The following is a 27675-nucleotide window of genomic DNA, read 5'->3' as shown; positions in this document are numbered from 1 at the left end:
AGGATGCTAGAGAAAGTTATCCTGCTTACTCCTAGCTTATATACTATGTTTTTCTTTTCTATAAAAAGCTGTGATACCCTGCTTTTCTTCATTTTGTAACCTGGAGTTCTAGTGACTTTTTATTCTACATATATGCAGAATGGCAAATAAATAAATAAATAAATAAATAACATTTTAGAGCCTCTATTTCAAGTTGCGTTAGCCCTTCCTGCATGGCAATGCCAACAAATCCCATTCAACGTGAATGGGCTTTGTCAGCATTACCGCACAAGGAGCTGCTAGTGTGGTTTGATAAAAAAAGGCCCTATGTCTTCCACATCCACTATCTGCAGCAACGCTGGAAATGATGGACAGCAATACGGAAAAAGTAAGCGCTGTCAACCAGGAGTGGCATTGGGTACACTCCATACAGAAGATGGATGGCAGGAGTTGACAGCTTCACAATTAAAACCTGAAGCAGGTGATGCCCTGCCATGCAAAACCACCGCTTCATACCTAATTCACTCTTACATAATCAGAATTGTACTTACAGCTAATTTTTTTATATGGACCAAATTAAAATTTAAAAATACAGAAAGACTTATCCTCTGCCTGAAGGCAGCAGTCTGCAAGGTTTAATCTTCACAGTCACTAGACTGAAGATGGTGTGCCTTAGTTTTCACTATAGTTCATTTTTCGTGGATGTAGGGCACGCATTTGTAGGTTCCAACCTAGAGTGTCTCTTGAACTGGCTGGTTGCGGCATTTCACTGGTAGAGGCGTGCGCTGTAGCAGGATCCATAGATATCAGGCAGCGGCATGGGCTACTGGTGCTCCTGGCTCTGGTCTGAGGTGTAGCTGGGAAACGTCTATGCACTAGACACCTTTGTTGAACTGAAACAGTTACCTAAAGAAAAAAAAGAAAGGATGGTATATTAAAGAGTCTATCAACAGTATAGTCACCCTGAGACCCGGCAATGGAACAGGATAGGTACTGCCCATGGACACACTAGATCACCAGGTATGGGCCAGTAGGCCCTTAGGATTAGGGATGTCCTTTGGGGATAGAGGTTGGGATCAGGGGAGGGTGTGGGTGCTGCTTGGGGGCAGGGGGACAGCAACCAGCCCCTTTAAGATGCAGCCCAAGAGCACTGGGCTGTAGCTTGGTAGCCCAATGCTCCCAGGCTGATGGACTAACTCTGCGAATGAGGTAGCTCATAGGCAGCTTTAGTCCTCTATCATGGGAATCAGCAACCTATCATTTTTCTCACATCATAATAACTTCTACCCAAAGCAGTAAAAACACATTGAAACAACAGTACGCATTGGGCTGGACATTTGAGTATATTGTCCATGGTAAATTCAAGGGTGTTAGTTACTAATGTGGACACAGTGAGGGTAATTTTCAAAAGTATTTCCATGGGTAAAGCAGTGCTTTACTAGCAGAACTAGCTTTTTATAAAATTGGTGAACTTATTTGCATGCAGCCTGTATCTGTATAAGATTACTTGGAATGAATAAAGGTGTCCCGAAGGTGTTGGAGAGTTATTTTCACTTACATGCATACTTTTGAAAATTTGCCATAAATTAATTTAGGATACATTTATTACAACATTGTCAACTGAACATCTCAGTAAAACAAACAAAAACTTTTTTAGGGCTCCAAATGCCTAATTAGAGAGCCGTGGCGTTTTCCTCACAGACTGCTAGGTTTTACCATACTGACTACGAAAGACATGAATTCCACCTGTCTACTTTGGGGATAGGCCCTAGAAATTCAGCCTTTTTGATGAACAAATAATGAGTGGACATTATAAGCCACATGCCCACATTGACTCTTTCCATGGCAAATGTGAACCAGCATCTGCACCCTCCAGGGAGATATGAGGCCTCACCCTGTCCATTAAAGATCAGGTTCGACAGAAGTCCATAAGCACTGACATTTTTACCATTTAAAATGAGGAGTAGATTACCAGCACAACCACAGAAACTGGAATATGGACAGACCCAAGACTGCTGCTGCTGCAAGCACTGCTTGATTTTTTTTCTGAGAGGCTGCCATCTCTTGGATTGAGCTGCATTACCAAGGCACACCATTGGAATTTAACACATACCTGCCCATTCCCACTGAGATCCATTCCATCCCTGCAAGTAATCTCCTTCATCCCCTCCCCGTACCTGTAACCTTCAGAAGTAGTTATTTCATTTAATTATGCTACTAAACTACATTAGACTGTGGCATGTATTCTTCCCAATTGCTGCATCAGCACAGGCAGAGAGCAAGTGCACCTCTGCTGAATTATTGAAGGGAGGAGGCGGTAGTTGGATATCTTGGAGGACTCCGGGTAAGTAGTTGGTCACAGAGGCTCATACACTCCCATAGAAACCCCAAGGACCTGCAGGGGATTCCTGGAAACCTCATTTCCATGCAGCAGCTCTTCATGGCACACCTGGGGAGCAGCCGTGGCACACCAATGTGCTGCGGCACAGTGGTTGAAAAACGTTGCTCTAGCCCCTGATGCAGCTCTTGCATGGGCAAAACATGGCCAGTGTTGGGCTTGTTTGGTTCTTTTATTCCAGTGATAAAAGTTTTTGAAGCATATGTGCCTGAGTTTGATCTGCTTTTGTTCACCGTCATATGGACAGACCCATTCCCTAACTAAACTTAACAGACCACCTTAGGGGCCCTTTTGCTAAAGTGAGGTAAAATCTAGGTTTAGCATGCTTTAATGTAGGATGTAAATATAGAAAAAAAAAGAAGCCTTTACCTTGTTCCCCCCCTTTCCTTGAGAGGGGGCATATTGCAGAGGATAAGGAGGTACAGATGTCTCGGGGCAGCCCAGAAACAGCACTGACACCTTTTAGTTAAAATTTTTAAAGTGTTTAAAATGCTCCAGCACTGTTATAAAATTAAAAACTCAGGTGCCCATAGATGCCAGAGGTGTGTTTAAACTTTACGAGTTTGTAACTGTGGGGGGATATGCAGTGAAGCCTGTTACAAGGCTTCTGATTGGCTGTCTGAGGCCCCAGGGAGAGCTGAGAGACTGAGGGGTATGTAAGGCAATCTTGAGGGGCAGTGTGGAAGGCAGCCAATAGGAGCCAGGATCTGCTAAAGGGCATGAATTTGGACCAATGAGGTGGCAGGAGGCAGCCTGACCCATAGATTGGCGCAAATTTCAAGCCAATCCAGGGGACAGGAGGGGTGGAGCAGAAAAAGAATAGCAGCCCAGAGGCAACCTTGGAAAGAGAAAGGCAAGCCCAGGCAAAAAGAGGAGGGTGAAAGCATTCTCTGAGAGGAGAAGATTGGACCCAGGCAGGAGTGTGCTGTAAGCTGGGGCAGAGAAGGGCATGCTCAGGCAAGAAGAGGCAGCTGCAGGCTTGAGGAGAAGAAGATCAAACCCAAGTAGGAGTGAGCTGCAGGCTGGAAGAGAAGGACCCACTGACGAGCCCCAGATGAAGAGAGAGAACTGGTGAGTCCTGTAAGGGGCCGGGCCCCAAAGCAGACAGGAACAGAGGAGGAGGAGAAGGGGGTCTGGAGCGAGCCAGGGGCAAAAAAGGAGCCAAACTGCAGGCGAACAGACGAGCTGGGGCCAAGAAGAGGAGCTGTAGCAGTAGCCACAGAGGTCATTCTTCAGACAGAGAGAGAAGCAGAGGAGGAAGAGGCACCACACTAAGGAGCTGTGACGTGTTGGGAGCAGTGCAGAGCTGAATAGAGAGCAGCGTGGCAAGGGCCCTGAATCCCAGAGAAGTCCACTCAGCGCATCCCTCCGTGTGTATGCTTGCCTGTCCAGAGAGGAGAAAACCGGCCCTGTGACTGCCTGTCCTGTAAAGAAGAGGCCTATCTGGAAAGGGAAGAATCCTCACAAAGAGAGAGACAGAGAGACACCCTCTCCAACCCGCACTGAGTGCCCAGACTCCAAAGGAACTTTTTTAGAGTGTCTGCCAGCCTGAGTGTCTGCCTCAGGAGGATCCAGCACCGAAGCCTGCTGGTTCGAGTGTCTACACCTAAGCAAGCCTGCCCTGGGAAAGGAGCTGTCCAGCCTAAGCCTCGAGCCCCATGAGTGCCTGCAGTTAAGGGCCTGCCTCTAGGAGGTTTAGTTTAGCAGTTCATCAGTTTGAGTAGAGGGTGTATAACAAAATAAAAGAAAAGGGGTCATGTATTGGGAGGGCTAGATAGGAATTTTCCTTGCTTATCTTTTTATTTGAATTTAGTTAGCCCACAAGGTCCCTTGCCAAAGAAAAGACTGATTGAGGTTAGCACACACAACGAGCACAGGGAGTCAGGATTTTCATTTTTTGAGTTCTTTGAGTCAGAGAAGTAGGTATCCTGGAGTTCCTGAGCCGGTGAGCTGACCTCGCCAACTGAGAAGACATGGATGTGGAGAAGACCAAGGTACCCAATGCAAGAGAGCAGCGATGCTAGCGAAGATTTGATACACTGGTAACATTATTGTGTGCACAAAAAAAATATATAAATATATATATACTTGCTGCCACCTTGGATGAGTCGACAGGAATTTTTTTTTTAGTTTGTACCCTGTGCTTTCCCACTCATAGCAGGCTTAATGTGGCTTAGGTACTTATTTGTACCTGGGGCAATGGAGGGTTAAGTGACTTGCCCAGAGTCACAAGGAGCTGCCTGTGCCTGCAGTGGGAATCAAACCCAGTTCCCCAGGACCAAGGTCCACCACTCTAACCACTAGGCCACATTGATGTCACTTGGCCCCCAACACCGCCCCCTACAGCCTAGGAGGAATGTGCACAGTTTACACAGCTAACTACAGGTAGTGCGCATGTGCTTTGGAATTCCTTTTATATTTCACAGCCCTTAAACTTTTTTTTCTCTTAGGAAAGAAAAAAAGGCAATTTTAGCCTTCAGACTACCTCTTTCTTTCTTTAATTTTTTTTTCAAAAGGATACTGTGAGGGGCATAATCAAACGGGGCGCCCAAGTTTTCCTGAGGACATCCTCACAGGATGTCCCCGTGAAGGGGAGGGAAAACCTGTATTATCGAAACAAGATAGGCGGCCATCTTTCATTTCGATAATACGATTGGGGATGCCCTAATCTCAACATTTAGGTCGCTCCATGGTATGACCACAGCTCAAATATTGTATGCAATTTTGGTCACTGCGTCTCAAAAAAGATATAGTGGAATTAGAAAAGGTACAAAGAAGGGGGACAAAAATAATAAAGGGGGTGGGATAAGTTCCTTATGAGGAAAGGCTAAATCAGCTAGGGTTCTTCAGCTTGGAGAAAAGATGGCTGAGGGGAGATATGATAGAGGTCTATAAAATAATGAGTGGAATGCAACAGGTAGATGTGAATCGCTCGTTTACTCTTTCCAAAAATACTAGGACTAGGGGGTATGCAATGAAGCTACAAAGTAGTACATTTATTTTTTATTTTTTTATTTTATTTTATTTTATTAGGATTTAAAATGAATTGGAGAAAATATTTCTTCACTCAATGTGTAAATAAACTCTGGAATTCGTTGTCAGAGAATGTAGTAAAAGCAGTTACCTTAGCGGGGTTTAAAAAAGGATTGGATAGCTTCCTAAGAGAAAAGTCCATAAACTATTATTAAAATGGACTTGGGGAAAATCCACTGCTTATTTCTAGGATAAGCACTAATTGGAACTAGAATTTACATGTGATTTTCTAAGTGCATTCTGTAAAGTGGCGTGTGTAAATTCTGATGTGCTGATCTCAAAAGGGGGCATGGCCATGGGAGGAGCATGGGCAATCCTAGAAACTACGCACACTGTTATAGAATGTGCCCAATCCCCACCTAAATTAGGCACAGGCATTTAGACTAGGTTTTAGTTGGTGCAAATGGTCGCGTCTAAATGTAGTCACAGGTCCAGGCGTTACCTGTACAGATCATAGAAAAATCTTGGTTGGTGAAACAATCCACAATTTTGCCTGAAGAAGTAGCAATGGCTATAGCGCTAATTCAAAAGGAAACACATTTTTAAACTGAAAGGATGCTGGTGAGTACAAGACTATGGATCTCTGCTAGGAAAATATGCTAATCGAGAGATTTCTAAGTTGAAGGCTATAACTGGGATCACGAAGGAATATTTTGTGTTGCTGCAGAAATTACTCACAAATGCACAACCACCAGAACTTCCACCACAGTTATCTAAAGTAAGGTGCATAAATGGTTTGCTCTTTACATAAAAACATGAGTTTATCTTGAACATTTTGATCTGTTTTTCAGAAATATGATGTAATCACTGTATGTTTAATTTCCTTTTGGAGTGCTACAACTCTATGGGCAGACTCAGAGAAACAGAGAAATGATTATGGATATATTGCTTTGACCCTCCTTTCTCACTTGGGGGTCCTTTTTACTAAGGTGTGCCGAAAAATGGCCTGCGCTAGTGTAGACGTGTGTATTGGACGCGCGCAGGCCCATTTTTCAGCACACCTATAAAAAAGGCCTTTTTTTGGCTAAAAATGGACGTGCAGCAAAATAAAAATTGGCGCTCATCCATTTTGGGCCTGAGACCTTACCGCCACCGATTGACCTAGTGGTAAAGTCTCACGCGTTAACCGGGCGGTAATGGTCTGCATGCGTACAATGCTGATTACCACCCGGTTAGTGCCACGCACCAGCAAATTTCCAGCGCGCTTAGTGGACGCAGTAAAAAATAAAATTACCGCTCGGGCCATGTGGTAGCCGGGCAGTAGTTCAAAACTAATGCACGGAGGACACGCGTACACACCTATATGGCTTAGTAAAAGGTCCCCTTGGTTTACTTCTGTATTTATTTCATCAGTAGCCGTCCAGTGATTGCAATCTACGGAAGTGCATTTTGGGCTGCTTCTTTAATGAATTTTTCTAGTGCACAATCTACATAGAATCTAAAGCCTCTTTGGTGAGATACCATCAGCTCCCTTTCACCAGCAAGAACAATAAAAACAAGTAAGACTAAATGCAGAGTAATTGTGCAGAAGAAAACCCAACTTTGCATGCATTTTTGTGCTTCAGCAGTTCTGTAACAGAATAATGCCTTGATAAATGAGGCCCATTAATGAATTAATTCCTTGCCTCACTTCTATCTGAGAAAATTGTCTATAATTGAAGTGAGTTTGAAACCTTATCCAAAAACTGTGCTATAGCTTATCTTCTGAGATTCCATTTAAAGTACAAAGATGAAGCACATTATGGACAGAGCATAACAGAATAGAACTGCATGCCCAGAAATACATAATAACTGAAAGTGTTTAGTTGTTCAGTTGATTACATGCTTGTGACCTTTTATTGTTTCTGATAAAAGTTTATATAAAATTTAACAGCTAAACATAGAGAGAGACTATCTAGCCCAGTATCCTGCTTCCAATGACCAATCCAGGGGGTAGATGCACTAATACCATCGCTAAAGCCCTTCCCTTACCGATTTCTTAGTGAATCAGTAAGCAACGGGAATGCATCAAGAAAATCGCATGCAAATGACCTGGTCGCTGCTAGCTCATTTGCATGGGATTTCCTTCCAAGCCAGTCGGCCAGCTGAGCATGCGCAGAACAGCCAAGCATTATGCTGGCTGCTCTGTGCATGTCAAGGACGTCCTTTATGGACGTCCTTCACTGAAAGAAAAAAAAAGTCATCCCCATAATCGGAAGATGAAAGGGCTACGAGGAGGCTCCCGATGCTGCTGGCAGCTATCGGCGGCTTCTGCTCCAGCCACCTTGCTCCTTTCTGTCTGCCCCGGGGTGTTAGCAGCACGTCCAATGCTCCTCCTCCAGGTTTCTCTCAGCCAATCACAGCGCATTTAGCTGTCACTGGTGTCAGCTAAATGCGCTGTGATTGGCTGAGAGGGACCTGGAGGAGGGGCATAATCATAAGAGACGTCAAAATGGTTTTTTGATTTGGACGTCCTCGTCACTAGAAGGACACCCATCACAAAAAAAATCTGGGGGAAAAACGTCCAAGTGTTCATCAGGGACGTCCTTTTTTTTTTCTTGTGAAGGACGTCCATGTTAGGCACTTTAGAAGGACATCCCTGACGAGCACTTGGATGTGGCTAGGCAGTGAAGGACGTCCATAAAGGACGTCCCTGACGAGCACTTGGATGTTTTTTTCCCGTTTTTTGGGGGGGTTTTTGGTTAATTTATAGCAGTTTTTAGAGGCGAATAAATCTCGTGCAGCCCCAACAAGAGGTACAGACCTCCCGTTAGATTTTCCATGGTTATGCAATCAGAAAACGGTAGTGCATCTCATTACAATACGATTTATACATATTATAATACTAATTTGCTCATCTGCATTCCGTTTTCGTTAGCTGCTACCGTGATAGGAAAATGCCTTTTTCTGCATGTCCTGATTTACTACTTGCACGTTAAACTGGCTAGAACCAGTTTAAAACCCACGTTAATGGCTTGTTAAGTTTAGTGCATCTGGCCCCAGGTCACAAGTACCTGGCAGAAACCCATTAGTAGCAACATTCCATGCTACCAATCCCGGGGCAAGTAGTGGCTTCCCCATGTCCATCTCAATAACAGACTATGGACTTTTCCTCCAGGAATTGTTCAAACCTTTTTTTCAACCTAGATATTCTAATCGGTGTTACCATATCCTCTGGCAGTGAGTTCCAGAGCTTAACTATTCTTTGAGTGAAAAAAGATTTCCTCCTATTAGTTTTAAAAGTATTTCCAAGCAGTTTAATTGAGTGTCCTTGATATGATACAGACATTCAAATATTTGAAAGGTATTAATCAGAAAACAAACCTTTTCCAGAGAAGAGAAGGTGGTAGAACTAGAGGATATGAACTAAAGTTGAAAGGGGAATAATTTCAGGAAGTATTTTTTCTCGGAGAGGGTGGTAGATACATGGAATGCCCTCCCATGGGAAGTGGTGGAGATGAAAATGATAGCGGAATTCAAAAATGCGTGGAATAAACACAAGGGAATCCTATTTAGAAGGAATAGATCCACAGAATCTTAGCAAAGATTCGGTGGCAATGCCGGTAATTGGGAAGCAAAGGTCTGTGCCCTGATTGTGGCTGAATAGATTTAGATGGGCTGGAGTGCAGCTTTTCAGGGGCTTCGACGTTAACTTCAGAAATTTTAGAACAAGGACAGTGCTGGGTAGACTTCTGCAGTCTCTGCCTTGAAAATGGTAAGGACAAATCAAGATCAGGTATACATATGAAGTATCACATACCATATGTAATGAGTTTATCTTGTTGGGCAGACTGGATGGACCATATGATCGTTATCTGCCATTTTCTGCTATGTTACTATGTTACCCCTGGTCTTTGTACTCTTTGAAAAAGTGAAAAAATTCACTTTTACCTATTCTACACCACTCACAATTTTATAGACTTCAATGATATCCCCCCTCAGCCGTCTCTTTTCCAAGCTGAAGAGCCCTAACCTTTTTAGCTTTTCCTCATATGGGAGAAGCTCCATCCCCTTCATCATTTTGGTCGTTCTTCTTTGAACCTTTTCTAATTCCGCTATATCTTTTTTGAGAAATGGCAACCACATATAGCAATATTGCAAATATCTAGGGATGTATATTTCTTAATGTTAGATAATGCCCAATATACATAACTCATTCTTTGATAGCAAAAGTCAGTGCCTACCAAGAAATCTCACAATGTTAATGAAAAACCCACTTGAGTCAATATTTTGAAAGCATTTGATGGTGCCTAAATGTGATGGCATGTATTTTGCATCAGGTACACATGTTTGGGTTTGGGTGGCGACGCTGGTAATTGGGAAAAAAAAATGGGAGCTGGGCAGACTTCTACAGTCTATGCCCTGATTGTGACTGAATTGATAGGGATGGGCTGGAGTGTAAATTTTAAGGGGCTTCGACGTTAGCTTCAGAACATAGTACAAGAACAGTGCTGGGCAGACTTCTATGGTCTGTGCCCTGAGAAAGGCAAGGACAAATCAATCTCGGGTATACATATAAAGTATCATATACCATGTAAAATGAGTTTATCTTGTTGGGCAGACTGGATGGACCGTACAGGTCTTTATCTGCCGTCATTTACTATGTTACTATGTTACATGTAGATTGTGAGTCTTCCAGTAACAGGGAAATACCTAACGTACCTGAATGTAACTCACCTCCTACTAAAAAGAAGTTCAAGCAAAAATTGTAAGGGGGGGGGGGGGGTCGATACATAGGCAGAGTCTGACAGAGCATGAGAGGGGAGCACAGTTACACATAGAAATTATAAAATACAATAACTTCTGTTCATTTTTCAGCATTTCCACTAGCTGTATGATTGGCATAAGTGCTCACTTCTAAACGTATGCATGCATATATATACTTGGTTATACTAGTGTTCTTGTGAGGGTGTTGGTGGTACAAGGCAGGGTTTTCTTAAGAATATTCCCAGGCTGGAACTGAGCTACTTTAAGGCAAGGAATAGCTTAGCTTGTCTGTCCTGGAGGGTAGGACTCAAGCAGATTGCAGGAAGTTAAAAGCCCCCAAGAGAGGCCCCAAGCAAGAGGAAGGCTTCATCCTTGGATGTTCCATGCTAAGGCTGTGGTATCTGAGGGAGGGGGAAGCAGAGTATCCTTTCAGCAGATGCCTTCATCACCCAGTTGTAAGCAGCAGAAGCTACTCTAGGTAGGAAGGCTTACCTGGAAACCCTATGACTTAATAACCCTTGAAGCCAAGCTAGAGGCAGGCCTGGCTGTGTTGAATGTGGAGCCTGTCAAGGGCTGGGCTGTGGGAAAGCTACAGAAAACCCTGAGTGCATATCGAGACTGTGGAACCTGTCAGGGGACAGGATTATAACACTGCAGGAAACGAAAAGAGATATTACTTTATCTAGTCTACGCACTAAACAGGCTTGTATATATGAAAATACAATAAGTATTTGTGTTTTGCTTCCATTCCTTTGTCTGGCTTATTCTGAGCGTTCCAAACCTGGCCGCAGGTCTCTGCTACCACAGTTCTATATAAAAAAATGTAGAAATATAGAAACATAGAACAATGAAGGCATATAAAGACCATATGGCCTATCCAGTCTGCCCATCCATGCCATCATCTAACACTACTTCTCCCTTAGAGATCCTATGTGCCCATTTTCCTTTTGTAGAACAGGCTGCAAATAGATGCCCCTTTATGGAATTGCCCTAATAGTGCTAGGCTGGAGCATGGACAAAATCAGGGTGGTCTCAGAACTTCTCCTGATAGTGGCGATATTCAGTCCAATATCTACATAAATTATCCAGATAACCTAAGAAGTTAGAAGGCTATCCTACATTATCCAGATAGCAAACTGAAAATTGCACTATCTGGCTCTGACTAATTATTTTCAGTGCCGGCCACTATCTGAATAGTGGATCTGAATATCCAGATATTTTTTTGACTGCCATCAACAGCATTTAAAAAGAAATGCTGACCAGGGTAGTTGAATATTGACTGGACTGTTCACATTCATTTGATTATCATACAGCATCTTTGTTGGATTTTTTAAATTTTTTTTAGATTAAGGGGCCTTGTTACTAATCGGCTGCAAAAAGTGGCCTGCGGCAGTACGAGCGCATCTTTTGGGCACGCACTAGCCAGTTTTTGCCACATCGTGGAAAAAGGGTAGTTTTTTAAGGGGCCTGAAAATGGACATGTGGCAAAATAAAAACCAGTATGCGTCCATTTTTGACCTGGGACCTTATTGCCATCCATTGACTTAGCGGTAAGGTCTCACACACTACCCAGGTGGTAGGCATGTAGCACATGTCCACTGCCGTTTACCGCCGGGTAAGTGCCATGTGGTAGAAAATAGAAAATATTTTCTACCGCGTGTTTTCAGTGCGCACCAAATTCAGAATTTCCGTCCGGGGCATGTGATAGCTGGGCGATAATGCCAATTTGGCATGTGCTGGAAGTGCATAGGCCCTTACGCTCCTTAGTAAAAGGGCTCCTTAATGAATTACCTTTTTCCAAATCTGAGCTCAAGGCAAATTACATATTCAGGTACAGTTGGTAGGACCCTTCCCAAGGAGTTTTACAACCTAAGTAGTACTTGAGGCATTTAAGGGTTAACCACCAGATTCTATATATCATGCTGAGATTTCTGCGCAGAAATCAAAGTATATTCCATAACAATGCATATAACCTAATTGGTTAACAAGCTAATCAGCACTGATAATTGGCTATGAACAAGCAATTATCAGCCCCAATTTTAATTAATTAGAACGTACATGCAGTACTTCCTAAGCTTATTCTGTAATGTAGCGCATGTAAATTCTAATGCGTGCTGCCAAAAAAGGGGCAGGTCATGGGTGTTTCAAAAATTTATACACAGGGTTATAGAATACACCTGCTCTGCACCAAACTTAGGTGCCAGTATTTACACCAGGTTTTACTTGGCATAAATGGACGTGCCTAGAGTTAGGTACTGTCATGGCCTCTAGGTGATTCTATAAACCACACCCAGATTTAGGTTCTGTTTATAGAATACTCCTAGACAGAAATTGTTTTCGCTGTCGATTTTTCAGGCACCATATATAGAATTGGGCCCTATATGACTTACCCAAGGTCAAAAAGAATGTCAGTGGAAGAATCAGGATTTAACTTGTATGCAGTCTGCTTCTCTTACCACTTAGTATTAACAGTAATTTAACTGGCATACCCAATAGCATATTCGCCTAATACGAAGGACGCTTTGAGCCTGTCCTTCATTCTTAACTAATATTTCACAGAATTATGGGATTTGTCCTCCTCTTGGTCCATGCAAAATTAGGAGGATGGGGAGCTGAAAAAAGCAGGAGTGGTTCCATGTATCTCTAACGTAGAGGAATCACTTTACTGTATATTTTGTGACCTTTTATGTGAACTACAAAGGAAAGATGATCAATGCACCTCTGTCAGGGAAAGTAGATAAACTCAGTAAATAAAAGACTGACCTTTCAGTTGGTGTGCAAACCCCAAACAGGAAGCACAACATGTTGAAAAGGTCAGAACTGCATGAATTAGCAAAGAATATCAATTTAGCACATGTACAATTTAATTTAAACTTTTATACAAAAATTATGTGCGGGAGCTGGGCCACTTCCCTGACAGGAATGATTTATGCAACTATAATTTAGAGCACATGGCAGAAACCAAACATCCGTGAGATGAGAATTTTTAAATGGATAGCATCTTTCTGTAATTGTTGCTAACATTTATTCCTAATCATTCTTTTTTAAAATAACTGAAAACTATCATACCTACAGACTTTTAGCTGCTGGTGCCTGTAAGAGTAGGATCATCAGTATTCTTCACCCTAAAACAAACTCTTCAGAATATAAATCAATCAAATACACATTTATAAAGAGGAAAGACCTCAGTGGCACCTCCTACTCTCATAAGGGATAAGGCTGGCCTCACAAATATTCCACCACCATCATCGGTCCAAAACCTCTAATTAATTTAAATTTAAATGACATTTGAATTCACATAGATATAATTCAGTCAATAGCTAACATATAAATGGCAATGCAACACATAAATAAACAACCATGCAGCCAATAAATAATCAATCAATCAATCAATAAATAAATAAATAACAAAACACTTAACCAGTGGTGGCTTCAGTTGACTGGTACAACGGGAACATCCATTTCAACTGGAATGGTTTCTTCAGGAGCCTATTAACACAACAGCAACTCAACCAAATATTGCCACATACCCACCATGGAGACAGGCATTCCTACTGCCGCCTGGCAGCAAATCTGTTACAGAATACTAGCATAAGTACCTACTTTAGGCCTGACCACGTATGCCATGACTATGGCTGGTGTAAATGATAGCGCCTAAATGTGGCACTTGTGTGTCTAAATACAGGAATTCTACAAAATATGCACAAGAATAGTGGGAATGTCCATGCCCTGCCCATATCCCACCCGTGCTCCTCCCATGTGAATGTTCCCTTTGCAGTTATGCCACGATCACTTAGGTGCCCAGTTATAGAATAGCGCTTAAATCTACTTTCGTGCCTACCCTCTATTTCACTCATGTTTTGGCACTTACTGCCTTTATCTGCTGTTTTTGTGCCTAACTTATGGAACACTATCGTAGAATTACCCCAAAAATGTCTCTTAGAATTACCTCACATGTACAAGTATGTACCATGTCAAGAACATGGAAACATGTATGCAACTGCAGTGTAGGCATGTTCTATGGTGGCAAAGTTTGAACAGAGCACAGGCAGGTTCGTAATTTCTTTTTAATAAGTTTGAAATAAACAATCAAGCAAAGAAAATTGTACAGGAAGTAGGAGGAAAAAGATGTCATTATCAAGAATACAAACCATTTAGGCAATTATCTCTCCCCTATAACCCCCATTATAGTCCAATACACTAGTTAGGAGGATACAACAAAGAAGAAAATTAGCTACATCACTAAAAAGAAAATGATTTATAACGATTCTGAGAGTTTACAGAGCCAAATTTTACGTAATTCCTAAATCTAATCCACTGAAGGCCCTCTAACTCCCAAGCCTTTAATGTAAAAAATGAAGTTGGATGAGCAGGCTCTCAAAAGCCATATTTCTGTGATTGGTTGAAAACTATACATTTTACAAAGAAACTTCAGATGAAAGGTTGCTCCCAAGTGAAGCACCCATGGTTTTATTAATAAAAATTGTTTTTTTCTTTGAGTTTCTCGAGTAACATCAGGGAATATCATAACTTTTCAAGTCACAAAATTCTTATCCTTAGATCTAATGTATAAGTTAAGCAAAAAATCTGTGTTAGTGCAGCTACCGAGAGATACTACCAATGTGCTACAAGTAATTCTAGAATTTTCCGTGTCTTCTTGTACTTCCAAGTCAATAGTTCAATCACCCATTTTTATCTGTTGTACAAGCTTCTTATCCAGCAAAATATATGCTTGAATCACTGATGGAATGTGTTCCAAGGTTATATGGAAAACCTCTATACAAAATTTTTTTAACAGTTCCATTGGTGTTGTTTTATCCAGATGTAGAAAATGAATAATCTCAGGTTAGAATGCCTAACTGAGTTCTCTGTAGATTCTAACTTAGGACCTGTTTTATCAAACCAGGTTAGCTGTTCCTGGTGTGGCAATACCGACAAAGCCCATTCACTTTGAATGGACTCCGTTGGCACTGCTGCATGGGAACCGGTACTGTGGCTTGATAAAAGAGGCTCTTAAATGGTACTGCAGATAAATGAAATATAACAGCTTTTTAAGATTCTTGAATTTGAGTCAATGTTTGAGGCACTTCTGATCCTTTCTCCATCAATGAATCTAATGTCAAAATTTGCTCCTCATGACGATTTACTTTCCAACAATTTTATCTGCAGTGTTACTGTGTTAACAAGAGGAAGTATAGTTTTAGCTAAATCAGAAATTAACTTCCAAATTGTCCAAAAATAATTTCACTGGTATTTGCATTAAAATTCCAGGTAGTACTTGCAGAACAGAATACTTAATATCACTTTTTACCTTAGTTCTATCTTCGATAGTTTCGGGCTCAGGAGTCCGAGCCATTCTTTAAGATGTTGGTTTACTCCATTCACTTTCAAGGCACTTTTATCCACTGGGCTCCACTCTCCACTGGCGGCTCCTCGTAGTCCCTCCAAGTTGGGGTGCTGCTCTGTTGGAACTGGGGAGCTTGAGGCAACAGGCTGTGCAGGCGGGATCCTATCGTCTGGGCTCAGGGTAACTATAAACACCAAGAAACACTCACTGCCACCTCCCATGGTGGGCATCTCGGGCTTCTTGCCATCTCACATATGAATCAATTGGGCCAGATGTTAGATGAGTAGAAGGCATAGAGATCTTCAGCCGCTGCCTACCCTTTCACTTCCCCATAATCTTGAAGCAATGGAACAGGCAAGAGATGTGTTTCACACTCTCAGATCAGAGCTGCCATTTTGGATCTCCTCCTCCTGTGGATTCATAATTTACACGCATACTTTATACCATATGCTTGCTTCTGAGCAGTTGTAGATATTAATGGCTTCATTTTAGGTGCAATTATGCTGGTATTCAGAAAATAGGCTTACACTTGCCCTCTCAATCTAGATGATCTTTTATAAAAAGTACTTACTATGGGTACTATACAGAGGGTGCCAATATTTAAGTGGCAAGAATGCATACGAATGACCAAAATGCCAGCATATATGCAGGTATGTGTGCACATACACATAATAATGTCAGCATTGTGGCAATGTGTTATTTTTAACATGGCACCTAAATACAATGGTGTGTTGTTTTATGGTGAGCATGCACATGGGTGGAGTCTGGGTGAAGCATGGGCAGAACACACAGTTATGCATGTAAATTATAGAATACTATAATTTACATGCATTGTTTTTAGCAATCTAGGTGTGAGCGTTTACACCAGCACCATGTCTAAATTATACATACATATTGACGCTGCTATGTTAGTATTCTATAAAGGAAAGTAGCCACTTACTATCATTTATAGCATAGGTTCTAAATAGGCACCTAAATGTAGGTATCCCATCGTAGAATTACCCTTTATGTCTTGTAAGAGATGTGTAAACCGGACGAGATGCTAAAATTTATCTGACCATGCCGACAAATAGGAAAATCCATTCTGGATATCATGTGGTTATAAATCGCTTTGAGTTACCATTGGAAAAGTGGTATAGAAAAAAAAATCAATAATTTTTCCTAGAATTGTAGAATACACATAAGCATTTAATCGGCCAGGATCAGCACCTAGCCGGTTATGTTTATGTTTATTAAAAGTTTTGAATCACTTTTTTAAAACACATAAATCAAAGCGATGTACAACAAAAATGAATTACAAGCAATAGTAGGAAAGGAACGCCAGTGTCTGACAGGACAGGTCACACCCATAACAAGAGCAGAATCATCATACTACTCCCATGGTCTAAATATTGGGCCCAAGGAGGTCAATATTCTGTTGCACATAATGAATCTGAAACACCTACTGTAATATAGACTGCTTCAAGTCACATATATTCAGACCCAATATCCATTTAGGTAGTGCCTCTGCATATCCACAAAAAGTTGAAATATCCAATGGACATTTCAAGTTATTTGTGCAGTCCACAGTCACTTAGGTGTCAATATTCAAAGGGTTTTAACTGGGCAGGAGAAGCTGCTAGTCTAAATATCGGCTGGCACTGAATATCTGAGAATAACTCAGCCTGCGGCCGTGAGTAGCTTACAAAGTGCTAACTGTTGTAGCCTGAATTGTGCATTCTTAGATGGCAATTCTATACAAGTTAAATGTCATTTGAATGCCCCAAATCAATATCTGTCCACTCAAAAGCTGGGAACATGTTAAATGATATTCTATAATGGGGAAACAGGCATGTGTATGTGCAGCTTGTCACATACATATAGGTGCCCTGAAAGGGGCATGTTTGGAGTAGAGATAGTGGGCATAAACTGGGTGGGACCAATAACCAAGCATGAAAGATGTGGAGTAGCCTAATGGTTAGTGCAGTGGGTTGAGAACCTGGGGAATTGGGTTCAATTCCCACTGTGGCTTTCTGTGATCCTTTGCAAGTCACCTAACTCTCTATTGTCTCAGGTACAAAAACTTAGATTATGAACCCACTGTAGACAATGAAAGTAAAACAGGTCTAGACCAAAATGTCCAACATATAGCCCTGGATGTTTTTGTTTTGTTCCATTATGGCAGAAAAATGTCAATGTTAGAAATGCCCAGATCCCACCCTTAACACACCCCTGCCACACCCCCTTGTGATCTGAATGCACTTCTGACAGACAATATAAAAAATGTCTAAAAACTGGTTTCAGAAATACCAATTTGGAAGTCTTTGTTAGAAAAACATCCAGGGCTTTTTTTGAGGGGGTACTTGGGTGTACTGAGTACCAGCATCTTTTCCATTGTCTGCTAAAATTGACCCATGGTCCCCAAGTTTTAATGAAAGAGCTCAGGCTCTACACACCAATTTTGCCTTGTCATAGATTCTGTGACTGGTTGTAGGGGGTCTGGCTATTGTGGGGTGGGTCCCTCAGTAATCACTCCACCCCTGAAGAGTGGCCTGGCATTTGAGTACTGGCACCTTTTTTGCTAGAAAATATGCACTGAAAACATCCAATTGCATCTTTGCCACCTGTTGGATGTTTTTCTCTTTTGAAAATAGGCCCCATGGAGGGGCACAATCGAATGCAAACACCTATCTCTATGGGCGTTTATCTCTGAGAACGGGTCCGTGAAGGGGCGGGCTGAACCATATTTTCGAAAAAATGGACGTTTTTGAGCTGGGCGTTTGTTTTTTTTAGCGATAATGGAAACTAAAAACGTCCAGCTCAAAAACGTCCTAATCTGAGCCATTTGGTCGTGGGAGGGGCCACGATTCGTAGTACACTCACCCCCCTGACATGCCAGGACACCAACTGGGCACCTTAGAGGTCAGTGCGGTGGACTTCAGACAACGCTCCCACATGCATAGCTCCCTTACCACGGATGCTGAGCACCCAACCCCCCTCCCCCAAAACCCACTACCCACAAATGTACAACACTACCATAGCTCTTAGGGGTGAAGGGGGCACCTACATGTGGGTACAGTGGGTTTTGGAGGCCTCCCATTTACCAGCACAAGTGTTACAGGTGGGGGGGGGGATGGGCCTGCGTCCACCTGGCTGAAGTGCACTGCGGTACCCACTAAAAGTGCTCAAGGGACCTGCATACATGCAGGCCTCTAGGACTTGTTGCTGCTGTATAACATTGGCACACCAGTTGACACCTGAAGACTAATCTCTCCGAAAACGTCCTTTATTGGAATAACCGCGTTTACTCACAGTTCACTGCAGATCAGAGGTTGTGCCCCACTGGCAACGAGTCTCCCTGGTACTGAGATTAGCAGTAGGTCAGAGCTAGCAGAATGCTGTACAATGCCCTCTTTCAGCCACATTCAAGGTAAGAACTAAGTTCTCTAACGTGGCTAACACAGGAAAGGGAACTAAAACTGGCTTACAAAAATGGCCACTACTGCATGGACTACAACAGGAAACACAACAGGGCACACTCTGACCAAGTAGGCAGGGGGAAAAGCACCATGGGAGAAGAGCCTACCAACTACCAACATTGTGAGACTGTAACACAAGCTAATGAAATCACGGAGCCCAATACCCTACACCCACCACAATGCAATGCTGATGTGACCCTGTACTGCACCCGAGAGCCACATCTGACCCAGGGAAAGGCTGTGACAGGATCGAACACATTCTGCTGTCATGGAGGTGGGTATGGCATTTGAGGCTGGTAAAACACACAGTGGATCCAAAAAAGTCCTCTCACAATGAGTGTCTTCCTGAACAAGGTCTTTATTGACAGTAGCAGAAATGACCCATACATTTTTTTTGCCATACATTTCGTTTCACAAAGCAGCACAGCGTTTTCTTGTGTACGATATTGTTGTTAGCAGCTTTAGTGCTTTTTTTCATCTGATCTACAAGGTACTTTTTTCTACAGATAATACTAGACCCCTGACGCAGGCCTCACGGCCGAAACACGTCACGTGTCGGGTCATTTCTGCTACTGTCAATAAAGACCTTGTTCAGGAAGACACTCATTGTGAGAGGACTTTTTTGGATCCACTGTGTGTTTTGCCTTTCATTGGTTTTCCTGTGGAGAGTTCACCTTCTGTGGGTATTTGAGGCTGGTATACAGGCTGGAAAAAAGTTTTTAAAGTGGGGTTTTTTTTGGTGGGAGGGGGTTAGTGACCACTGGGGGAGTCCGGGGAGGTCATCCCCGATTCCCTTCAGTGGTCATCTGGGCAGTTGGGGCACTTTTTTGGGACTTGTTCGTGAGAAAAAAGGGTCCAAAAAAAGTGACCCAAAATCGCGGTCAAAACGCCTTTTATTCGATTATCAGCTAAAGACGCCCATCTCTCCTCAGCTGATAACCACGCCCCAGTCCCGCCTCCCCCACGCCTCTGACACGCTCCCATCAACTTTATTTGTTTCCGCGACGGAGTGCAGTTGGAAACGCCCAAAATCGGCTTTTGATTATACCGATTTGGGCGCCTTTGCGAGAAAAACGCCCATCTCCCAATTTGGGTCGAAATATAGGCGTTTTTCTTTTTCGATTATAAACTGGATAGTAACCTATGGAACTTTAAGTGCTTTAAGCATTGGCATACCTAGGGTATTTGATAATTGTCTATTTTCTACTGCGGGGGCAATCCTGGCGGTAACTGGCAACACCCACATTAGCGCATGTTGCATGGTTACCACATGGGTAGCACGTGATCAGTGGGTGGCGGTAAGGGTTCAGGCTGTAAATAGGCGTGCTAGTTTTAATATTAGTACAGGCCCCTTTCCCGGCCAATTAAAACATTGCCTTTTCCCCAGCTGCTGTAAAAATGGCCCAGTGTGCGCCTAAAAGATGTGCCCACACTACCGTAGGCCACTTTTACCATGGCTTTGTAAAAGGATTCCCTTAGTTTCTATCTGGTGTTAAGAGTATTGGCTTTTAATGTATTGCATGAGTTATTCACAAGACTGAATATATTCTCTGAGCTTTACCTTGCTCTCTTTTTGTTTTTAATCAATATTATATGATAAACACTGCTTATGTTTAGTAATTTTGGTTTGTAACATTACACTCAGCTTTCGGTTTAGTGCCAAAACTTGCTAAACTGAAATTTCGTTATGGTTCAGCAATAACCTGTACTTCTAGGATGTGTACAATTTGCACTAAAAGGCATTTATTCATACGTTATATGACATTCAGTGATAAATATAGGGGTCCTTTTACTAAGCAGCGGTAAGCAGTAACGTGTGCTTATTGCATGTTAAAAGGCACTACCGTGGGACATGCTCAGGTGTCCTGTGGTAGTTCTGGGATCAGCATGCACCAGTCCTGTGCTAGAAAATATAATATATTTTTTAGCACGGAGGGAGGGGGGGGGGGTTGGGGGTGGAGAGTAGGTGTGTCCTTCGCTAATCGGCAAATCACCATGTGTTGCTGATTAGAACATGTGCCCTTACCACCTAGTAATAGGTGACAGTAAAGGCTCCTGTGCCAACTGGGAAATTAGTGAGTGGCCATGAATGGAAGAAAACAAAATTTTGGTCATTTTACAGCTGTGCTAAAAATGGCCGTAGCGCACAGGAAATCCATGTGCTAAAAATAGCGCAGGCCACTTTTTAGCATGGCTTAGTAAAAGGGTCCCATATTCTTACACTGACCACAATTCTTGAAATAATAATAATGTTCATTTATTAAGAAAATAGCTTTTTGTACTCAACAGGTTTTGGAACTAAGCTCTTCAATGGTTCCTTATGGGGGATAATTTTATAATAGTGTGCCTATCTGACACTTATTTCATAAAGGAAAGGTTGACACCAACTTTCTTGTGTAGAATACTTGTCTAACAGGTAAAATATGTACCAATAATTTAAGCATGCTCACTTATACCGTTGCCTAAATAATAGGTACAATATGCTGTCTAATTCTTTCCTGCTAAAAGAGGCAATTGGGTTACTTTTATTTATTTATTTAATAAATTTATACCCCACATTTTCACGCTAGTTGCAGGCTCAATGTGGCTTACATAAAACTGTAGGAAAGGCTACAGTACAGAAAAGTACAATTAAACAATGTAAAAGTAAGATAGTGAACATAGCCATCATTTAAACAACAATATGTAGATGATAATAAAGATAATTAGTGTCCATGAATCTTGTTAAACCAGGAATTAATCAGATTATGTTGAATCTGGAGAATAAGCCTTCTTGAACAGGACAGACTTCAATAATTTTCTGAAATTTAGGTAGTTCTGAGTAGATTTTACTGATTTGGGTACAGCATTCCACAGTTGTGTTCCTATGAAGGTGAAGTTGGAGGCATAGGTAGATTTGTACTTAAGGCCACTACAATCTGGGTAGTGTAAATTTAGATAGGATCGTGAGAGACTGGATCTATATCCGGGTGCTAAGTCAACCAATTCAAGCATATATTCTGGAACTTCTCCATAAGTGATCCTGTGAATCACGGTGTAAATCTTGAAGGCAACTCGTTCTCGTTTTACAAAGGCGCTCTAGTGTTTTTAGCATGCGCTAAAAATAAGCATATGCTAAACACTAGAGGCACCCATATATTCCTATGGGCGTCTCTAGCGTTTAGTGCACACTAATCATTAGCACATGCTAAAAAACCTAGTGCGCATTTGTAAAAGGACCCCTTAGTAAAGGTACACTTTCACCCCCTTTTTGTTAACTTCATCAATCAAATCACTTTTATGTGCTATAGGGCAACACCAATACAATTCTTTGTTTAAATGTAATATGAGATTTATAGCCCACTTTGACCATCAACTTCGAAGCAGATTACAATAAATAATCATAGGATTTAGCAAAGTTTCAAAATAAAATTATCCTTACAATACAATGAATAAACAATCCTGATCCCAACACAAGTTCCTAACTCAAAAAATTAACAACATTTGGTTGAGCCCATCTCATTGATACAGACAATTCAAAGCTCATACAAATCAGATTATTGTAAAATTTACAAAAGATATGTTGGGCTCCTGTTCATTCAAATGAATCTTGATATTTATTTTACACCTGATTTGCATTTCTCACTTTAACCTAATATTACTTAACACGTAGGCTATTAGATCTGGATCATCATTGCAAACTGTGAAAAAGAGACTGAGTTTTATTTGCTTTCAAAAATCATTAAAATGCACAAAAGAAGGAATAAATCCCCAGTAAAATATGCCCACAGAACAAATCTGAACAGTAAACACCTTTTACAGTTGCTTTCAAGTTGTCTCTACAAGGTTGCCAACCTTGGGAAAGGATAAGTAATTATGCTTACTTTATTTACTTTGAAAGTGAAATGGGTTGAAGGATTGAGTTGTTTAGCAGAGTTCTCATTTCAGTGTTTTTCAGACTGGAACAGCTGAAGTGTGAGATAAGTGTAATAGAACGGCCACACCATCAGTGCCACCATGCAAATTATTTATTACATACTGTAGCTGGCACAAATGACTGATGCATCCTCAGTGCCCAGGACCCTGATTCAGCATGATTGAAAAAATATCATTTTTATACCCCTCTGCTCTGAAATTATTGTTCATACTATTTGTCCCTTTTAGCCTTTTACCTGGAGACACTTTTTACTTCTTGCTCTTGATACTAAATTGTAGGAAATATGTGATCATGGGAGAAGGCGCAATTTCTTCATTCCATGCTGCACTGAGCATGATTATTTAGAGGTCTTACTTCCTACAGGAAGAGATTTCTGTAGTAAGAAGTAAAAAAACGGTTCGCTTTTAGTCTAAGAATTTCACCAGTAGATTACAGCAGTTGCTCAGGCTAACCAGAAATCTTTTAAGACTTTAAGGTGCTAATTTTCAAGACAAATCAATGTCTAAAATGCCAAAAAGAGGTTCATCTGCTAAAAATGTCCACATCTTGATTCTGAAAAGCCAGAATTTGGGTGTTTCACACAGCACTTTGAAAGCAAATAAAACTCAATTTCTTTTTCATAATTTGCAATGATGATCCAGAGCTAATAATCTATGTGTTAAGGGGTAGCTTTATAAAACTTTTCCATCCATAAAAGCATGTTTTGTGCACATTAACCCCTGATTCTATAAAGGTCACCAAAAATTGTGTGCAGAAATTTAGGCATGTTCCCTATTTATGTGCACAATTTAATAGATTAACGAGCCAATTAGTGCCAATAATTGACTTTTTAACAAACAATTATTGGAACTAATTAGGCTTAATTGGGACTAACGCGTGTAAATTTAGGCATGGGATCTGCACCTTAAATTTATATATGGCTCAAAAATGGGGGTGCAAAAATGGGAGGGTCATCGGCGTTTCAGGGTGGATCAGAGAGGTGGTTTTGTGTTACGCATGTAATTATAGAATAGCAGTGCTCTGCAGGTAAATTTAGGTGCCGGCATTCGTACCGCATTTTCATTGGTGCAAATGGCGGCATTCTAAGTTTATACACAACCTCTCCGATTGAGCATTTATTCTATAAACTGCGCCAAACTTAATTAAATAATTAATTCATTTTACATGCTTGATATAGCGCTTGAGGTCTAACAAAGGCTTCAATGCGGTTTACAAAAACCACTAAAAAAAAAATGAAATGAAAAAGAAAGAAGAAGAAGAAATAAGGGAAAGAGGGCACACCAAGGAGTGAGGAGGGGGAAACAGGGGAGACAGAGAAGAGAAAGGCAGAAAGTCACAACAGCAGGACAGATGGGAAAAGCTATGATGAAGGGGCAAATGCAATTCTGAAAAGGTGATTTTTTAATGCTAATTTGAAAGATGCAATGGTGGGTTGATCTTGAACCTGATGCTTGAGCTCATTCTAGGGTTAAGGGCCTAAATAGCTAATGGCAGAATCTCAAGTGCTAGTGAGATGATAATAGAATGTGGTGGTAAGGAGAGAAGGTGCATCTTCTAGCATACCGCTTAAGCGGGGTTTTTCGGCACCGATTTTGTAGGTGTCATTTATAAAAAGTAGTCCTAAAGGACTTTATAAAATGACCCCCATGACTTACGTGCATCAAAGTATGCATGATACAGAAGAAAGCATGTTTTATTATGGAACCTGTGTGTAGGCATGTTCTGGGCTGGCATATGGGCAAAGCACAGGCAGAGTCATGCGCATTTTATAAAGTATGTAGGCAGTGGTGTGCTGGAGCTGGCTCGCACCGGCTTGCAAGAGCCGCTTGTTAAATTTTGACAGCTCTTGCGAGCCGGTTGTTCTTCGGGGCGAGCCGGCTCCATTGCACGAGGTAAGCATGGCAGGAGGGCGCCATCACAGGCTCCCAAACATGTCCAGCGATGTCCTTCGCCCCCACTCTCCCCTCCCGCTCCCATCCGTCAGTTTCTATTACCTCCCTCGAAGCACCATGTTATTTAAAGCCCTGCTGCCCGTCTCCAGCCTTCCCTGCTTGCTTCTGATGAGTTCGTGCCCTTAGTCCCACCTTCTGACGTCATTCTGACATCATTTCCTTTTTCCGCGAAGGCGGGACTGAGGAAACGAACAAACTCATCAGAAGCAAGCAGGGAAGGCTGGAGACGGGCAGCAGGGCTTTAAATAACGCGGTGGTTCGACGGAGGTAATAGAAAAAGATGGATGGGAACGGGAGGGGAGGGTGGGGGTGACGGAGAATCGCTGGACATGGATGGGAGCGGGAGGGCAGGGGAGGGAGGAGAATCGCTGGGTATGGATGGGTAGAGGGAGGCAGGGAAGATAATTGCTGGGCATGGATGGCTAGAGGGGGCAGAGGAGAGAATTGCTGGGCATGGATGGGTAGAGAGGGCAGGGAAGAGAATTGCTGGGCATGGATGGGTAGAGGGGGGCAGGGGAGAGAAGAGAGTTTCAGGACATGGATGGAGGGAAGGGCAAGAGAAATTCTGGACATGGATGGAGGGGAGGAAAGGGAATGAGAAGAAATGCTGGACATGGAGGGAAGATAGAGGAAGGAGATTAGATGAGGGAAAAGGAAGTGAGGAGAGAAACTGCACATGGATGGAGAAAATAGACAGAAGCTGGATCCACTGTACAGTCAAGTCTGCGGAGGACCAGAAATGAAGAAGAAAGGAGGAAAGAAAAGAAATAAATGGAAAGGAAGCCCTGGAAACGGAGTCAAGGGAACAGATAGAGAGCAGCAGAATCAGATACTGGATCAGCATGATCAAAGAAACAAAGTCACCAGACAACAAAGGTAGAAAAAATAATTTTATTTTCATTATAGTGTTTGGAATATGTCCACTTTGAGAATCAGGTGCTGAATGTTAAAAGTTTATATTTATTTACTTATTTATGGCATTTTATCCCATATTAAAAATGAATTAGATTGGAATCTGGGATCATTTAATTTTTTTTCCTGGAGAGAGTAATGCATTGCCCCCCGGCTATAGCCAGCTCTGCAATTTTTTTTGGGGGGGGCGCAGAGGTGGGTGGGGGGTGCAGAGGTGGATGGGGGGGCACAGTGGTGGACGGGGGGGGGGGGGGGGCGCCGGACCGGGGAGAGAGCCTGTTGTTAAAATTTAACCAGCACACCACTGCTGTAAACCCACAGAAGGATAATATAATTAATCTTAAGAATTCAACATTGAATAAGCCGGCAGGTAAAGTAATCCACGCCTCCTCTGGGTTTCTCTAAACATGCACCTCTTGTTTGTGCTTTACTTCTTAATTTTTTTTATTCATTTAAATGATGATCTGCCCTAAAGACTGTTCTTCTGCTCAGAGCATCACTGCAGTACAGTATGTCTTGATTATCTGACATACATGGCACCGACCCGTTGTTGGATAAGTGAAAAGTCAGATAATACGCAAAACACTGCATGAACCCCTCAAACAAAGGCAAGGAATTCCTGATTTTTAAAAATTGTTCTAAAACAAAGACTTTTAATAGAAATAAATGCAATGATGTCACCAGGGAGGGGGGAGGGGTGTCTGTTAGATATGCTGGATGGTCGGATTAGCAAAAGTCAGATAAATGACACTGTACTGTACTTGTGTTTTTTTGGTATGTTCAGCTCTCAGAACCCTGACTCAGTGATTGAAGGCTCAGTAGTTATGTTAGATACACATATTAAAAATGTGTAATTTAAAAACACATCGTACACTTCATCTAACAACCAAATTGATAAGAATCACAGTGCCTAAATCTGAACTGTAATATAAAATACACTGAAAATCTCTACTTGCAGAGGTCCTACTGTTGTATCCAGAGTCTCAGTTTAAAATACATTTCAGCAGTTTTGTCCTAGTGGCAGGGAACTCACCTCGAAGTGCACTTGAGTTCCTCGAACATAGCGTTTGGACAACAGACTGCAGTACCAGAGTGAGCTCCACCTAACCCAGTAATTGGAACTCTGTCCACAACTTCAGAAAACAGTTGGCTTTTCTTGTGCTGCCCACTGCTCAGGTAATTGGTGTGACATTTCATTCCCCTTTGCCTGACTGAAACACTCAGGCAGAAAACTCATTCTTCTCATGCACCACAGGCCTGAATCAGTGTGATTCATGATTCAGTGGCTGGCACAGAAGACCACTTTCTGCTATTTTGTTACACTGACAACAAGGAAAGAAAGGTATGGAAATTATGCCGATTTCAGTAAATATTCAGTTATATTTGGTTTCAGGAAGAAAAATAAACAAAAAGAAACAACCCCCCCCAAAAAACCCCCAATAAGCATTTCACCTTGGATACATTCTCAAATTTATGGAGACCAAATTAATAGTTAAAGGTTTAGAGGGGAAGTTACCAAAGTGGGCTATCATTAAGATGGGTTATTTACCACAAGCCATGCTATTTTAGTGCAGGGTCCTCTAATCTATCTGGAAAAGACAGCAAGATTTGCAAAAACATTATTTTCACTTGCTTTGTGAGGTTTTCAAAAGTAAAATACCTTTAAGATAGAGTTTCAGTGAAGTCCTAATGTTCATGACTATTCTCAAACCATCAATTCTCTAGAGCCATTCTGAAATCTGTTCTGCTGAAACACCTCCCCCTCCCGCCCCTATTAGTAATGCATCAGGAAGTCTAGGCGAACAATGTTCCCTCTAATTTTTGAGAGGTGATGCGCACAAAAGCTTTCTGTTTTGCAACATTTTATAGGTTGAGTTCACATTTGTGTGCTATGAGCCAAGTGTACCTCAGCAAATATAATGCAAATAATGTCAGGATATCAGGATTTCAAAAGTGTTATTTCAGTAATTGTTTTAATGTAATTCTACATTAAG

The 27675-nt window shown here is 41.8% G+C and overlaps 1 protein-coding gene across 1 annotated transcript in view; it reads right to left on the bottom strand.

The window, feature by feature from the left end:
- Positions 1-519: 519 nt before the first annotated feature.
- The window catches only part of DOK6 (docking protein 6), a 521378-nt gene continuing 494222 nt past the window's right edge, over positions 520-27675 (bottom strand). Inside the window, exon 10 of the mRNA XM_030186837.1 lies at positions 520-885. Within this exon, the coding sequence (XP_030042697.1) occupies positions 652-885 (234 nt within the window). The 3' untranslated portion in view covers positions 520-651. The remainder of the gene's footprint in view (positions 886-27675) is intronic.

Source organism: Microcaecilia unicolor, chromosome 1 (assembly GCF_901765095.1).
Source record: "Microcaecilia unicolor chromosome 1, aMicUni1.1, whole genome shotgun sequence".
NCBI classification, from domain to species: Eukaryota; Metazoa; Chordata; class Amphibia; order Gymnophiona; family Siphonopidae; genus Microcaecilia; species Microcaecilia unicolor.
Note: the sequence above shows the minus strand (reverse complement) of the source record. Positions and strands in the feature narration are given on the sequence as shown.